The 17,790-nt window shown below is 44.3% G+C and overlaps 1 protein-coding gene across 3 annotated transcripts in view; it reads left to right on the top strand.

The window, feature by feature from the left end:
- Positions 1–17,790, top strand: part of LOC140457146 (echinoderm microtubule-associated protein-like 4) — a 67,782-nt gene that overhangs the window by 37,749 nt on the left and 12,243 nt on the right. For all 3 annotated transcript variants that reach the window (XM_072551188.1, XM_072551189.1, XM_072551187.1), the window contains 12 exons: positions 3,275–3,303; positions 3,721–3,753; positions 4,386–4,509; positions 5,450–5,599; positions 6,201–6,270; positions 7,886–7,996; positions 9,062–9,157; positions 10,237–10,371; positions 13,822–13,960; positions 15,778–15,929; positions 16,132–16,257; positions 16,462–16,593. In XM_072551188.1, coding sequence (XP_072407289.1) covers positions 3,275–3,303; positions 3,721–3,753; positions 4,386–4,509; positions 5,450–5,599; positions 6,201–6,270; positions 7,886–7,996; positions 9,062–9,157; positions 10,237–10,371; positions 13,822–13,960; positions 15,778–15,929; positions 16,132–16,257; positions 16,462–16,593 — 1,297 coding nt within the window. The remainder of the gene's footprint in view (positions 1–3,274; positions 3,304–3,720; positions 3,754–4,385; positions 4,510–5,449; positions 5,600–6,200; positions 6,271–7,885; positions 7,997–9,061; positions 9,158–10,236; positions 10,372–13,821; positions 13,961–15,777; positions 15,930–16,131; positions 16,258–16,461; positions 16,594–17,790) is intronic.

The raw sequence follows: 17,790 nt of genomic DNA, 5'->3' as shown, positions 1-17,790 counted from the left end.
TCCGAAACCCAATCTCTCTACCAATAAAAGCTAACACACCATATGCCTTCTTAACAGCCCTATCAACCTTGATGGCAAATTTGAGGGATCTGTGTACATATACACAGAGATTTCTCTGCTCACCTACACTACCAAGAATCTTACCATTAGCCCAGTACTCTGCATTCCTGTTGCTCCTTCTAGAGTGAATCACCTCACACCTTTCTGCATAAAACTCCATTTGCCAACTCTCAGCCCAGCTCTGTAGCTTTTCTATGTCCCTCTGTAAGCCACAACATCCTTCAGCACTATCCACAACTCTACTGACCTTAGTGTCATTCACAAATTTATAAACCAATCCTTCTACGCCTTCATCGAGGTCATTTATAAAAATAACAAACAGCAATGGCCCCAAAACAGATACTTGCAGTACACTATTAGTAACTCCAGGATGAACATTTCCCATCTGTTTTCTTTCAGCTAGCCAATTTCAGATCCAAACCGCTAAATAACCCTCAATTCCATACCTCCGTTTTTTGTGCAATAGCCTAATGTGGGGAACATTATCAAACTTTACTAGAATTCATATATACCACAAAGAACCTTCTCAAAGAACTCACTAAGGTTTGTGAGGCACGACCTACTCTTCACAAAACTGTGTTGACTATCCCTAATCAACTTATTCCTTTCTAGATTATTATAAATCCTATATCATAACCTTTTCGAACACTTTACCTATAACTGAAGTAAGGCTCACTGGTCTATAATTACCAGTGTTGTCTCTACGCCCCTTCTTGAACAAGGGGATAACATTTGCTATCCTCCAGACCTCTGGCACTATTCCTGTAGACAATGACAACATAAATATCAGTCTCCTCCCCAGCTTCGCAGAGAATCCTAGGATAAATCTCATCTGGCCCAGGGGACTTACCTATTTTCATACTTTCCAGAATTGCTAAAACTTCCTCTTTATGCACCTCAATCCCATCTATTCTAGCAGCCTGTATCTCAGTATTCATCTTTTTCCAGTGTGAATACTGACAAAAAATATTCATTTAGCGCCTCCCCTATCTCCTCCGACTCCATGCACAACTTCCCACTACTATCCTTGATTGGCCCAAATCTTTCTCGAGTCTTTTTTTTATTCCTGATAAACCTATAGAAAGCCTTAGGATGTTCCTTGATTCTATCTGCCAACAACTTCTCATGTTACCTCCTGGCTCTTCTGAGCTCTCTCTTTAGGTCTTTCCTGGCTAATTTGTAACTCTCAAGTGCTCTAACTGAGCCTTCACATCTCATCCTAACATAAGTTGTCTTTTTCCTCTTGACAAGAGCTTCAACTTTAGTAAACCACTGCTCCCTCGCTCAACAACTTTCTCCCTGCCTAATAGGTACATACTTATCAAGGACACAAAGTAGCTGTTCCTTGAATAAACTCCACATTTCAATTGTGCCCATCCCCTGCAGTTTCCTTCCCCAAGCTATGCATCCTAAATCTTGCCTAATCGCATCGTAATTGCCTTTCCCCCAACTATAACTCTTGCCCTGCAGTATATATCTATCACTTTTCATCGCTAAAGTAAACATAACTGAATTGTGGTCACTATCGCCGAGGTGCTCACATACCTCCAAGTCTAACACCTGGCCTGGTTCATTCCCCAGTACCAAATTCAATGTGGCCTCGCCTCTTGTTGGCCTGTCTACATACTGTGTCAGAAGACCTTCCTGCACACAATTGACAAAAACTGACCCATCGAAAGAACTTGAACTATAGTATTCCCAGTCAGTGTTGGGAAAGTTAAAGTCCCCCATAACAACTACCCTGTTACTCTCGCTCCTATCGAGAATCATCTTTGCGATCCTTTCCGCTACATCTCTGGAACTATTCGGAGGCCTCCAGAAGACTCCCAACAGGGTGACCTCTCCTTTCCTGTTTCTAATCTCAGCACACACTACCTCAGTAGATGAGTCCTCAAACGTCCTTTCTGCCACTGGAATACTGTCCTTGATTAACAATGCCATACCTCCTCCTCTTTTGGCATCTTCTCTGTTCTTACTGAAACATCTAAATCCCAGAACCTGCAACAACCATTCCTGTCCCTGCTTTATCCATGTCTCCGAAATGGCTAAAACATCGAAACCCCTGGTACCAACTCATGCTGCAAGTTCACCCACCGTATTCCAGATTCTCAGTGTTGAAGTAGACACACTTCAAACCAACTTCTTACTTGCCAGTGTCCCCTTGTGACCTTGAAACCTTATTTCTGACCTCACTACTCTCAACCACCTGTATACTGGAACTACAATTTAGGTTCCCATCCCCCTGCTGAATTAGTTTAAACCCTCCCAAAGAGCATTAGCAAATTCCACCCCAACCCCCCAGAATAGTGGTATCCCTCTGGTTCTGGTGAAGACCAGCCTATTTGTAGAGTCCCACCTATTCCAGAAAGAATCCCAATTATCGAGGACTCCAAAACGCTCCCTCCTGCATCATCCCTGTAGCTACATATTCAACTCCCCTCTCTCCCTATTCCTCACCTTGCTACCACGTGGCATGGGCAACAAACCAAAGGTAATAACTCTGTTTGTTCTAACTCTAAGCTCCTGTCAGCTTTTAATCTCTTACATTTATCTAATATTTCTAATGTCAATGATTTAAAGTTCCTGACTCTCTTAGTCCCTTGGTTACCCCTACACCTGCTATATCATAGAGTCATACAGCACAGAAATGGACCCTTCAGTCCAACCAGTCCGTGCTGACCATAATCCCAAGCTAAACTAGTCCCACCTGCCTGCACTTGGCCCATATCTCTCCAAGCATTTATTCGTGTATTTATCTAAATGTCTTTAAACGTTGTACTGTACACGCATCCACCACTTCCTCTGGAAGTTCATTCCACATACGAATCACTCTGTGCATAATAAACAAAATGCTCCTTATGTCTTTTTAAAATCATTTTCCCCTCACCTTAAAAATATGCCACCTAGTCTTGAAATCCCCCAACATAGGGAAAAGACACTTGTCATTCACCTTTTCTATAATCCTCATTATTTTATAAACCTCTCTATAAGGTCACCCCACAATGTCTTGCACTGAAGTGAAAAGGTCCCAGTCTATCCAGTCTCTCCTTATAACTCAAACCCTCCACTCACATCCTTTGTGTTTTTGACTGTGAGTACAGATACAAGTTATTTGTTCAAGCTCTCTGCCATTTCCTCATTCCCCAGGATGATTTATGCTGCCTAAATGATTTGCTTGCTAATTCACTAAAAGAGTGTCTCTTCTTTCCTGTAGCCGAACCAAGGAGCTGATACAGAGTCCAGGTAATGAATTGGAAAGTATCAGGGCACGTATATAACCTGCAAATGCACCAGCATCTGATATTGGCCCTCAGGGGATGGGAGGGACAGTGAAGTGAAAGAGTGCGGAGGAAGGTGATGGGATCCATTGGACGTGTGACAGGGTTCAGGCGGAGGGTGACAGGAATGATGAGAGGCGATGAGTTTGAATGGTAATGGGGAGGGCAGTGGGTTTGGATGGTGACGTGGAGGTGACTGGTTTGGATGGTGATGGGGAGGGCAGTGGGTTTGGGTGGTGACGGGGAGGTAGTCTTGTCTACATGTCATGTCTGGCCGAAAATTGTTGTAAATGCTTTAGCCTTGCCTTTTGCTTTGAATTGCCTTTGACTTTTTGTGAAGCTGAGAAATAAACTCTTAAGCCTAACTGCTTTTCTGTTTCAGGTGCTATTTCCCGACGTGGAGTCTACAATCAGGGTGAGCTTCCATCTTTCCTCATTGACCAGATATTGAAACAGGTGACAGAAACAACAGTAACCCTCATTACAACCAAACATTAATCCTCAAAACACTCACTAAACCTTGACACACTCACTAATCCCAAGAATTACCCTTGAAACACTCACCACCTCCAAGAACTACTCTTGAAAGATTCACTACCCCAAAAACTATCCTAAAAACTCACGACCCCCAAGAATTACCTTCAAACAACTCACTATCTCCAAGAACTACCCTCAAAACACTCTCTACTCTCAGGAACCACCTTTGAAACACTCACTACCCAGTAGAACTGCCCTCTAAATCCTCATTACTTCTGAGACACTCACAAGAACTACCTTCAAAACGCTCACTACCTCCAAGCTGTCCCCTCCAAATCCTCACTATCTGGGTTTTACCGTATTGTTCATAGTCATTTTCACTGATCCCAACCTAATATCAAATATTCATTGTGCCACGATGGTCTCTCAACTCTTGTACCCAGGTTTCTGTCCGGAGCACCATGAGCCCACTGAAATAAGGGAGGGAGGTGTGTAGGTGCCCAGATGGACATTCTCCTGCAGTCCTGCATTCTGCTTTATAATCTGTGCTCCTCCTTTTCACTGTTCCAGAGGGAATATCCATAAAAATGTTCCTCCGAGGGCGACCAATCACCATGTATGTCCCATCCAAACTCCAGAATACGGAGGATCTAAAGGCTGAGCTGCCAGTGGAGAAACTGAAACTGGACTGGGTGTATCCTCTGATCTGGATAAGAATCAATGGTGTCGCCTCCTTTCCCTTTTCCCATTTTCTCTGCTCACCCATTCTAACTTTTACCTATTGAACTCAATCATGTATAACAAAAAACTCAAGGTAAGTTCCTAGCTTCCAGACTCCTGCTTCATATCAATGTTGGGAACTGCTACTATATCTCAGCCACTCAGTAACTCTCCCATATTTACTGCCTAAGGATCGTCGGTCTGTCCAGACCAAGAGAATGGGAGAGCCAGTTGACACCATCTAGGGATCGTCACTCTGTCTAGACCAAGGAGGATGGGACAGCCAGCTGACACTGTCACTCTGTGTAGATTGAGAGAGCAGGTCTGCTAGCTATTATTGTCTAGTGATTGTCTCTCTGTTTGGACCAAGAGAGCGGGTCAGCCAACAACACTGATTAGGTATCATCACTCTGTTTAGAATGATTAGAATGGGGCATTGTTACTCTGTCCAGACCAAAGAGAGTGGAACAGCCAGCTGACACTTTCTAGGGATTATCAGTCTGTCTAGGCTGAGTAGAGTGGAGCATTGTTACTCTGTCCAGACCAAGGAGAGTAGGGCAGTCAGCTGACACAGTCTAGACACTGTCAGTCTGTCTAGACCAAGATACTGGGGCAGCTAACCACACCTGATGTAACAGATCTGTCCAGATAGAGGTTATTGTATTGGCATCACTCAGTATAGACTTTGTCGGTCTGTCATGACAGAGTAAGACATCCAGTTGTCTATGCACAGTCAGTCTATCTTGATGGAGGTCAGTAGGAACGTTAGCTGACACTATTTAGATGATTTCAGTATCTAGAGGGTGGAGTGTGCTGGCCATGTGATAGCACTTGGGAAGATTTATAAGCTGCGCAGGTTATGTTTTATTTATTAGCTTTCTCCAACCCATCCATTAGTCCTTAACCAGATCTAGCTATGGTTACAGAGGACGGGACTCTCGCTACAACCTGCACTTGCTGTCTTCGGGTGAGATTGTCTATTTCATTGCCTGTGTCGTGGTTTTGTTCAACATCGAGGAGAGGGCACAACGTCACTATCTCAAACACACCGACTGTGTACGCTGGTGAGAATGGGGAGCTATTGGAGGGAAAGGACTGAGTGAGAGGGCAGATAGTGGTGTGTATGATCATGCACAATGCTTCTGGTGTATAATTTGAAGTTTGTGCAGTAGCACAGTCTAAGATCAGGAGGTGGCAAATGATTGTGTGGGGGGGGTAGGAAGGGGGCTTGTGTCAAGGAGGACTGTGGCTCAGGATGGGAATTGGGTTGAGGACTTGGAGAGTCGAGGGGGTGAACGAATGGATGTGGAGGTAGTCTCTGCAGGACTAGGTAGAGTTTTGGATGTGTCTGAGAGGGTGAGGGGAATAGGTCTGTTGCTGTACTCTGAGAGAAGGATTAGGGGAAATTCAATAGGCTGAGAGTAGCAGTGGGGGCAGAGGAAGCTGAAGGGAGTTTGGGCTATCTGCAATCCAGGAGGAGACTTGGGATTCTTCAGAAATCTGAAGTATGATCGGAACTGAGGGGAAGGAGGATGGAATTGAGAGGTCTGACAGCTATGAGGAGAGGTTGGAGTTTGGAGTGATGAGGGGTAGTGTGTGGAATATCAATCAGATCTCGAGGATTTACTATATTCAGGATTAACAGACTGTGCTGTTTTTCACTAGTTTGGCTGTCCACCCGGATAAAGTGCGGATCGCATCAGGACAGGCAGCTGGAGTCGATAAGGATGGCAAGGTATTGAGTGAAGTCCCAATAGCCATTGAGGCCATGGGAAATGTGGGTTATACTTCAGTCAGTGCAGGATGTTCAGTTACTGTGAGTAGACAGTATGAATGTTTTCGCATCTCTCACCATCATCTCCAAACTGAAAATGGACATTTTATTCTCTGCCTTCACCCTCCACTGCTGCCTCTGGACAACTACTTCTTTAAAACAGCCTGCAACATCTCAATCATCTTAACTTACACATAGTGATACTGGAGCATGTTACAGTTCACGCTTTGACACTTACTCTGGGGATGGAGCCTTTGGAGAGCAAGGAGGAGAGAAGCATAAAGGACAGGGGGAGAGAGACAGAATGAGCAAAAGAAAGTGGGGTAGTGAGTAAGAGATGCTGTGGCAACTAGGACAACTAGTGGAGTAGTGTGTATACCCCCGACCCCTGTTCTATAGGACAGAGAACAAATCAGATGATATGGACATGTAAAGTAAGCAGTACTTTAATTGTGGGTGACTTTAATCTTTATGTAGATTGGGAAAATCAAATTGGCACAGGTAACCATGGGGAAGAATTTATAGAGTGTATTTGGACAGGTTCCTTGAACAGTCTATTGTGAGTCCAACCAGGGATCAGACTGGATTGGGAATGTATAATGGGATTAGAGTGTGAAGATGACAAAGATTTTCAGAGGGAGTTAGACAGGCTAACTGAGAGGACAGAAACTTGGCAGGTGCAATATAATGTGGGAAAATGAGAGATTCTGTACTTTGGCTGGAAGAATAGAGGAGCTGACTATTACTTAAGTGGAGAAAGACTGTAGAAAGCTGCAGAACAGAGGATTTGAGAGTCCTTGCCCATGAATCACAAAAAGCTAGCATCCAAGCTCATTGGGTACTAGGAAAAGGCAAATGGAATGTTGGCTTCTATTTTAAAGAGAATAGAGTACAAAAGGAGGGAGGTTTTATGAAAACTATACAAGGCACTAGTCAGACTACAGTTGGAATATTGTAAACAGTTTTGGACCTGTTTTCTAAGAAAAGATATACTAGTATTGGAGACATTCCAGAGAAGGCTGACTTGGCTGATACCATGAATGGAGGGGCTTTCTTATATTGAGAGGTTGAGTAGATTGGCATTTAGAAGAATGAGAAGTAACTCTGTTGAAATATATAAGATTCTTAAGAGATTTGACAAGATAGATTTTCCCCTTGTGAGGGTGTCTAGGGCTAGAATAAGATGTCACACATTTAAGACAGAGATGAGGCATTTCTTCTCTGAGGGACATCAAGGTTGGGTCATTAAATATGTTCAAGGTTGAAATAGTCTGATTTTTATTCAGAAAGAGAATCAAGGGTTATGGGGAAAAGGCAGGAAAGTGGAGTTGAATATTATCAGATCAGCCATGGAATGTGGAACAGCAGAGCAGACTTGATGGGCTAAATGGTCTATTTTTGCTCCAAAATCTTATGTGAGTGAGAGAGTGAGTGAGATGAGGGAACTGGGGGTAATGAATGAGTAGGGTGAGAGTGAGGGGAGAGTACTGGGTGAGGGAGGAAGAATTGTGAGGCGGCTCTCCCTGGTCATGTTAAGATTGTCTGATTGTGGTTGTTGTTGTGTTCCTTTTTGCAGCTCCTGTTACCTTGTGTCCACATCTGGGATTCAGTGACTTTACAAACACTGCAACACATTGGCCTTGGCAGCTTTGAGAGAGGGGTTGCCACACTCGCTTTCTCCAAGGCCGTAAGTCCATCACCGCATCCTCATATTCCCTTCTCTCCTGCTTCATCCCCTCCCCTCCTACTACATTTCTCACATTCCCTCTCTTCTTCCATTCCCTCACCTCTTGCTCTATTCCTTCATGTTCCCTCCCCTCCTCTCTCTTTCTCTCTCTCTGTTCTCTCCTCCTCTCCTCTGTGGAAGTTGCTAACTTTCTCATAAGTGTTTGCTGCTTTTTAACCTACCTGTGATGTTTGGCACCAATCCACAACCTTTCAAACATACCAGTCTCTTTTGATCCAGTGATGAGGAATGTCATGTTCCCCACTCAAACCTGCCATTTGGGGCAACACTCTGTTTTTCCACACTGTCCAAATCCATTTTAAGATCCATTCCTCAGCTGGATTGGGAACAATGTGTGATCTTTGCTAATTGATGTATAGTATGGAAGTTAGGAGGGGGATTCTCTCTGAAGATTTCTCATTGTAACTGGTGTAGACATAGTTTGAAGTTGAGTGCTGATGCATCCTGCAGTTTCCATACTCTCTCACTTTGGATGAACATTAAACCAAGAATCTGTCTGCCCTCTCGGAGGGTGGGGGGAGTGTAAAAGATCCCACGTCACTATTGGAAGAAGAGCGGGGTGAGTTCTCTGGGGTCTGCAGGCTGGTATTTATCCCTCGACAAACATCACTCTAAACAGATGATCTGAGTCATCCTCATTGCTGTGTGTGGGAGCTTGCAGTATATAAAATCAGCTGTCATGTCCCTATGTTACACCAGTATATTTCAAAAATACTTCAATAATGGAAAAGCATTTGGGACATACTCTGAAGTGACAAAGCTCGTTACAGAATTTTCCTCCTCTTCTCTCACCTTCCCTCCCCTCTGCTTTCCCCCATCACTCCCTTTACCTGTCACTCCATCCCTCTGCATCCTGTCATAACTCCCGAGCCTTGTCACTGTCTCCCCTCTGTCACTCCCAATTCCCAGTGTCCCCTTGTCACTCCCACCCTCCCTCAGACATCCTTTTCCTGAGGTTTCCTGCAGACCAGCCAGTGAGGCTTATGCTGCTGTTTGATTTTGCAGGATTCTGGTGCTTTTCTCTGTGTAGTTGATGATTCCACAGAACACATGATGTCCATCTGGGACTGTGCCAAGGGTACCAAGCAGGTGGAGATTAAGGTAGGTATTTTAAACACTAAAGATGATGGGCATGGAGGCTGGGATGGGTTCTTGTAGTCAGCATAAGAGTAAACAGGTGAATTCCTTTGGGATAGTGACTCTGTAGTGGAATGAACTATGCTTGCAGGGCTGATGTATCTCCAATATTAACCACAGAAGGTCATAGGGGTCCTGGAGCATATCTGTGCTAGTCAGGGGCTGCTCTGTAGCGTTGGAGGGTGCTCTGTTCTTGATCACTTTCTGTGAATCGGGGCTTCATAAAGTGATCAACCCTAACCTAAACAATGGCTCGCGGAAATCCTGCTCAGCATGTGCATTGGGCAGGGTGCTGACTCAAATGGTCTCTGGCTACTCACCAAGTCAGAGCAATGCTGGAGTGGAGACAGGCCAATAGGAAACCTACCATTTGATGAGGGGATGAACCATGATTTAAAATGCTGTCTTCTACACAAACTTACTGTGAGGACAGTGTTTGAGCTGTTCTGGCTCAGTGCAGGCTCTGACAGCTACTTCCCATTGCAGAGCAGTGGTGATAGTTCCTTTAGCCAGGTTGTTTCCAGACACAGCTAAATATTACGAGGAGCTGAAGAGGGACATGGAAATTAGGTCATGTTCATGTTCAAGGTGTGAAGGAGTTAATTGCCATCAGCAGTGTGAATAGGCATGGTTCTGGAATATTGAGGCCTCCCAGATGGAGTCGGGGCTTTCAGTCTGATTGCTCGGAATAGAAATCATGCTGAGTGAGTGAGAAACCCTTTCCACTAAAAACACAGGACATTGATTGAAGAGACCAGAGGGGGAAAGAGAATCACCTTTTTTGACACAATGTGTTTTGCGAATTGGAATACCCTGAAAGCAGATTCATTAGGAACTTTGGAAAGAGAATTACAGAAATAATGGAAAAGATATGTTTTCAGTGCTATTAGGAAAGATTAAAGGAGTGTGGCCTTATTTGGGTAGTTCTAATGAAGAGCTGGCACAGACCCAGTAGGATGAATGGCCATCTGTACTGTAGAATGCAGTGTTTGTCTCTGAATTGATGTCAGATGCTAATCCCCACTGTGGTCTCACCCTGACAGACAACCAATGAGGCAGTGTTCGAGGTAGAGTTTCACCCAACAGACAGCTCAAGTGTTGTCACCTGTGGCAAATCACATGTCTACTTCTGGACTTGGACCAGCTCCTGCCTCACCAAAAAGCAGGGCATCTTTGGGGTAAGTTATGCTAGACCACAGCCTGACTAACAGTTAGATATTCCCTATTGTGTCAGTGCATCAGACTGTACTCTGTAATGGTAACACCTGATTAATCAACCACTGTGCTCTGTACCAACAAAGAACTCTGAGCACTGAATTCAAACGGTACTCTTTAAACAGTCACTCTTTACTAACTGGCATTTTGTACTGGTGAGTTCAGACTACACTCTAAATAGTCACTCTGTAGCAGATGCCAAGATAAGGAATTTGTGGAATGTCTACAAGATTTTTTTTTAAAGCAGACTATGGTGGAACCCACCAGGGAACAAGCAATTCTGGATTAGACATGTGTAATGAGGCAAACGTGATTAGGGAGCTGAAGGTGAAGGAACCCTTAGAGGGCAGTGTCATCATATGATAGGATTCACCCTACAGTTTGAGAGAGAGAAGCTGGAATCAAACCTGGGTTCCTGGTGCTGTGAGGCAGCAGTGCTAACCACTGAGCCACCGTGCCATCTGTAGAATCTGTTAGAATTCTTTGAGGAGGTAACTAGCAAATTAAACAAAGGAGATCCAATGGATGTGGTCTATTTGGATTTCCGAAAGGTCTTTGACAAAGTGCTGCACAGGAGGCTGCTAAGTAAAATAAGAGGTGGGAACAAGGTATTGGCATGGTTAGAGTATTGGCTGATTGGCAAAAGGCAGAGAGTGGCATTAAAGGGTTCATTTTCAGGATGGCAGCCAGTGATGAGTTGATTCAGCAGGGCTCAGTATTGGAACCACAACTATTCACATTATACATTAACGATCTAGATGAAGGAACTGAGGGCATTGTTGCTAAGTTTGAAAATGACACAAAGGTAGATGGAGGGGCAGGTCATGTTGAGAAAGCAGGGAGGCTGCTTGGACATGGACTTGGACATGCAAGAAAAGTGGGCAAAGAAGTGGCAGATGGAATACAGTGTGGGAAAGTGTGAGGTTATGCACTTTGGTAGGAAGAATAGAGATGTAGACTATATTCTAAATGGGGAAAGGATTTGGAAATCCAAACCACAAATGGACTTGGGAGTCCTAGTTCAGGATTGTCTAAAGTTAACATACAGGTTCAGCTGGGGGGTTAGGAAGTCAAATGCGACGTTAACATTCTTTTCAAGAGGGCTAGAATGCAGAACAAGAATGTACTGCTGATGGCTGTGTAAAGCTGTGGTCAGACTGTATTTGGAAATATTGAGAGCAGTCTGGATGTAGGTTTGCTTGCTGAGCTGGAAGATTCGTTTTTAGATGTTTCGTCACTATACTAGGTAACATCTTTAGTGAGCCTCCAAATGAAGCACTGGTGGTGTAGTCCTCTTTCTATTTATATGTTTGAGTTTCCTAGGGTTGGTGATGTCACTTCCTATGGTGACATTATTCCTTATGGTGATATCATTTCCTGTTCTTTTTCTCAGGGGGTGGTGAGTAGGATCCAAGTCAATGTGTTTGTTGATAGATTTCCAGTTGGAATGCCATGCTTCGAGGAATTCTCATGCATGTCTCTGTTTGGCTTGTCCTAGGATGGATGTGTTGTCCCAGTCGAAGTGGTGTCTTTCGTCATTTGTATGTAAAGATACTAGTGAGAGTGGGTCATGTCTTTTTGTGGCTAGTTGATGTTCATGTATCCTGGTGGCTAGTTTTCTGCCTGTTTGTCCAATGTAGTGTTTGTTACTGTTCTTGCAAGGTATTTTGTAAATGACAAGAGTTTTGCTTGTTATTTGTACGGGGTCTTTCAAGTTCAATTAGCTGCTGCTTTACTGTGTTGGTGGGTTTGTGGGCAACCATGATACAAGGGGTCTGAGTAGTCTGGCAGTCATTTCCGAGATGTCTTTCATGTAGAGGAGAGTGGCTAGGGTTTCTGGACATGTTTTATCTGCTTGTTTGGGTTTGTTGCTCAGAAATCAGCAGACTGTGTTCATTGGACCCGTTCTTTTTGAATACACTGTATAGGTGATTTTCCTCTGCTCTGCGTAATTCCTCTGTGCTGCAGTGTGTGGTGGCTTGTTGAAATAATGTTCTATTGCAGCTTTGATTGTGGATGTTGGGATGATTGCTTCTGTAGTTCAATATTTGGTCCGTATGTGTTGTTTTCCTGTAGACGCTGGTTTGAAGTTCCCTATTGGCTGTTTGCTCTACTGTGACGTCTAGGAATGGCAGGTTGTTGTTGTTTTCCTCCTCTTTAGTGAATTTTATACCAGTAAGGGTATTATTGATGGTCTTGAACGTTTCCTCTAATTCCTCTAACATATAAATAGAAAGCGGGCTACACCACCAGTGCTTCATTCGGAGGCTCATTGAAAATGTTACCTAGTATTGTGACGAAACGTCTGAAAACTAACCTTCAAGCTCAGCAAGCAAACCTACAACCAGAACCTCAACCTGTGCTACAAATCTTCTCAAAACTCATTGAGAGCAGTTTTGGGCCATGTATCTCCGGAAACTGTGCTGGTATTGAAGGGTATGACAAGAGGAGACTTATAGGAGGGATGAAGGATGTGTCATAGAGGTATGGTTAAGGACTCTGAGTCTATACTCAGTGGAGTTTAGCAGGATGAGGGGCATCTGATTGAAACTTAGAGGCCTGAATAGAGTGCATGTGGAGAAGATGTATCAGTAGGACAGACTATGACCCAAGGGCAAAGCCTTACAATGAAGGAATGACCCTTTACAACTGAGCTCAGGAGGAATTTCTTCAGCCGGAGTGGTCAATCTGTGGAACTCATTACCACAGAAGGTTGTGGTGGCCTGGTCATTGAGTGTATTTGAGAGAGAGATAAATAGGTTCTTGATGAGTTATTGTATCAAGGGTTAAGGAGAGAAGGCAGGAGAATGGGGTTGAGAAACCTATCAGACATGATTGAAAGGAATAGGAGACTTGATAGGCCCTATAGCCTAATTCTTCACCTTTATCCAATGGTCTTATGGGTGGGACCAAAGGGCAAAATCTCAGAGTAAGGGATCACCAACCAAAGACAGAGATGAGGAGGATTCCCCCACTCCGAGTGTGTGGATCTGTGGAATTCTTTACCATGGAGCCTGAGTCCTTAAGGATATTCAAGGAAAAGATAGACAGATGTTTAATCAGTAAGAGAATTAAAGGTTATGGTGATAAGACAGGAAAATAGGACTTGAGGATTTTAAGATCACTCACTGTCTCATTGAATGGCAGAGTATATTAGACTACTGTTACTTCTACATCTTATCCTTTAATACTCTGTTGCTGTGACCATGCTGCAAATTATTTTAGTTCATACCACCCTCTTTTGTTGAATAGCTCCTGTAACCCATGGGCTGCCCTGCCTCAGCTGTGAGAAACCGGAAAGCTGGTGAAGCGACAGAGTGATATAGTGAGGAGAACTGACCTTCTGTTGGTGATAATACAGTGACAGGAAGTGCAAGTTTGCAGCTGAATTTGTTTCCTTTTTCATTTTACAGAAATACAAGAAACCCAAATTCATTCAGTGTTTTGTGTTCCTGAGAAATGGGGATGTGCTGACTGGTGACTCAGAGGGAAATATCCTCCTATGGGGTAAAGCAGCTGCAGACATCAAGACATTGGGCAAAGGAGCCAAAGGTACTTGGCAGCCATCTCCACCACTAGGGCTTGCCCTGGTTTCTCTAAGGGACATGAACATAAACTACTACTCACTGACTTGTCAGAAGTGAAACAAGCACGCTTTCCACAAATGATGGCAAGAATGTGTGTTTTACATATAGCAAGGTTTTAAGCAGCAGGATGCAGTGAGTAGTTTGTTTACATCTGTGGAAGGCATCTCTCGCTTGGTGTGGAATCAGCTGGTGTGGTTAAGATGTTATATTTTATATTATAATTATCTCAGTCAGCTTTCATAGCATCCCTACACTGTAGAAGCAGGCCACTCGACCCATTGAGTCCACATCTCTTCAAACAGCATCTGACCCGGACCCATCCCCGTCACTATCCCTCTAACTGCATTTCCCATGGCTAATCCACCTAGCCTGCAGAACCCTGGGCCCAAAGGGCAATTTAACATCGCCAGTTCACCTAACCTGCACAGCTTTGGACTGCAAAAGGAATCAGAGCACTCTGAGAAATCCCATGCAAACTCCACACAGACAATCACTGGAGGTGGCGCTGTGAGGCAGCAGTGCTAATCACTGACACGCTGTGCTCCTGCCACCCCCCTCCCCCACAAAGGTTGTGGATTCAAGGCTCACTCTGGAGACTTGAATACAAAATCTGGACTGATAATCCCAGCCATGCTGACAGATCCCTGCACTGTCGGACAGTCAGTGCTGAGGGAGTGCCACACTGTCAGAGAGTCAGTACTGAAGGACCGCTGCACTGTTGGAGGTTCAGCACTGAGACAGCACCATACTGTCAGAGGGTCAGTGCTGAGATAGAACTGCAGTGTCAGAAAGTCAGCAATAAGGGAGCTCCACACTGTCAGTCTCTATTGCATGATCAGAGGTACTGTGTTTTAGATGAAACATTAATCTCAGACCCCATTGTCCTCTTAGGTAGGTGTAAAATGTTCCAGAGCCACCACTGGGAGAAGAGCACGAGGTATTTCTCCAGTGTTCTGGGCCAATATTTTTATGCCAGTGGTTAGCACTGCTGCCTCACAGCGCCAGGGATCTGGTTTCGATTCCAGCCTTGGGCGACTGTCTGTCTGTGTGGAGTTCGCACATTCTCCCTGTGTCTGCATGGGTTTCCTCCAGGTACTACGTTTCCTGCCACAGGCCATAGATGTGCAGGCTAGGTGAATTGGCCATGCTAACTGTCTACAGGAATGTGTAGGTTAGGTGTATTAGTCAGGAGCAATGTCAAGTAATAGGGTAGGGGAATGGGTCTGGGTGGGTTACTCTTCGGAGGGTTGATGTGGACATGTTGGGTCAAATGGCCTGTTTCCACACTGTAGGGATTCTATTCTATTCTTAGCAAATATCACCAAATCAACAGACCAAATGAAACAAAAACAGAAGTTGCTGGAAAAGCTCAGCAGGTCTGGCAGCATCTGTGAAAAGAAATCAGAGTTAACGTTTCGGGTCCAGTGACCCTTCCTCAGAACTGTACTGAGGAAGGGTCACTGGACCCGAAGAGTTATCTGATTTCTTTTCACAGACACTGACAGACCTGCTGAGTTTCCAGCAGTTTCTGATTTACAACATCTGCAGTTCTTTTGGTTTTGAACAGACCACCTGATCTGTTACATGGCTGACTGTGGAGCTTGCTGTATATAAACTGGTTGCTGCGTTTCCTTCATTGTAGTAGTGACTCCATTTCCAAAGTAAATCATTGTTTGTAAAGGGCTTTAGTTTGTTCAGAAAGGTTGAGAGTTGTTGGAAGAAATTGGAGTTTCAATGAACATGTCACAGGAATCTCTCTTAAATTCTCTGGTGCTGTTTCAGAAACTTATCAGATTGCCAAACAAACAAAGGCCCACGAGGGCAGTATTTTCACCCTCTGCATCATGAGAGATGGCACGCTGCTCAGTGGAGGAGGGAAGGACCGCAAAATCATCCACTGGAACCTGAGCCTTTCAACAGATCAAGAAACTGAGGTGATTAAAATGTGAGGAGGAGAGAACACCAGCAAGTGGAGGGAATGAGGGAGTGGGTGAAGGAAGGGGCAAGTGAGGGATGAAACAGAAGTGAAGTGGATATGGTGAACTTCGTGATTAAACTGAAGAAGCACTTCATTATTGTTGAGGTTATTATTTGGATTGCCTTAAGAAAGCATATCAAAGCTGCTTTGTATTGTAGATTCCCGAGCGATTTGGTGCTGTGCGTACTATTGTGGAAGGACAAGCGGACGATCTCCTAATCGGAACCACACGGAATGCCATCTTGAGGGGCAGCTTTACTGAGCCCTTTACTCCCATCGTGCAGGTCAGTGCAGAACAATAGGATTCCGGCTCATCCCCCCCCCCCCCCACTCCTTCAAAACTTGGGGGTGATCATTTTTGTTGTATGAAGGATATTAATAACAACAGAGCCAAGGTTAGCGAAGGGAGCTAAGGTATAGATTGACCTATGAGTTAACTGATATGGAGAGGTTTTTCCATGTGGTTATGCTTTGTGGTTCACTTGCAGGGTCACACAGATGAACTGTGGGGATTGGCCACGCACCCATTCCAAGATCTTTTCCTGACATGTGCGCACGACAAGCAGGTGTGTCTGTGGAATCAGGAGCAGCATATGCTGGAATGGAGTAAAACGCTGGAGGTGAGAGGGAAAACCTTGCACTCTGACTCTTGAGTGAAAGTTCCTTGACCTACAATGAAAGGAGGGGGGACCTTTCTTCACACCAGAGTCTGGCTATTGTCCCTGCCTGGAAAACACTTCCTGGGAAGTACTTCTCCCCTCTACCCCAGTTTAAGGGCAATTGGGGATGGGCAACAAAAGCTGACCCAGTCAGTGACGTTCACATTCCAGGAGGGAATAAAGGAAAGGTTTATGTCAAAACGTTATACAGCATGGAAACAGACCCTTTGGTTCAATCAGTCCACGCCAACCATGTTCTCAAACTAAACCAGTGCCACCTGTCTGCACTTGGCTCCTATTCCTCCAAACTTTTCCTATTCATGAACTTATCCAAATGTCTTTTAAATGTTGTAACTGTACCCACATGCACCATTTTCTCTGGGAGTTCATTCCACATGTGAACCACTGTAAAAGAGTTGCCCCCTCATGTGCTTTTTAGATCTTTCTCCCCTCATCTTAAAAATATACCCCCTAGTTTTCAACTCCCTCGCCCTAGGGAAAAGACCCTCTTCATTACCTTATCTAAATCCCTCATGATTTTATAAATCTCAATAAGATCACCCTTCAACCTCCTATGCACCAGTTTTAAAAAAAAAAGTCCCAGTCTCTCCAATCTATTTTTTATATCTTGTATATCTTAACCCCTCCATTTCTGGCAACCTCCTGGTAAATCTTTTCTGAACTCTGTCCAGTTTAATAATATCCTTCCTATAATAGGGCGACCAAAACTGCACATAGTATGTGTTTCTATCACTCCTGTCTGCTGCCCATTTACAAGAATGATCCTTTTGTTCTTTCCTCAATCTCCAGCCCACACATTCTGTGTCTGCAATTGCCTGACCCATTTAAACCTCCAACCACTTCAAGTTCTGATCAAAGGTTCTGACCATTAATTCTGTTCTTCCCCTTTCAGACTGCCCCTGTGCACGTGCTCTCTCTCCCCCTCCTTTCTGCCTCTGTCTCTCATTTTCTCCTTTATCATAAGCAGGAATCCTGGACTCAGTTTCTAACATTCCTTATCCAAAAGGTGAGAGGCAATTTAAGCAGCACTCATGCTAATTATAGCACTTGAATAACAGCAAAATATTGTCAATACTGGAAATCCCAAACATAAACAGAGTGTTGGAGAAACTCAGCAGGTCTGGCAGCATCTATGGA

Source organism: Chiloscyllium punctatum, chromosome 31 (genome assembly GCF_047496795.1).
Source record: "Chiloscyllium punctatum isolate Juve2018m chromosome 31, sChiPun1.3, whole genome shotgun sequence".
Lineage (NCBI taxonomy): Eukaryota > Metazoa > Chordata > Chondrichthyes > Orectolobiformes > Hemiscylliidae > Chiloscyllium > Chiloscyllium punctatum.
Note: the sequence above shows the minus strand (reverse complement) of the source record. Positions and strands in the feature narration are given on the sequence as shown.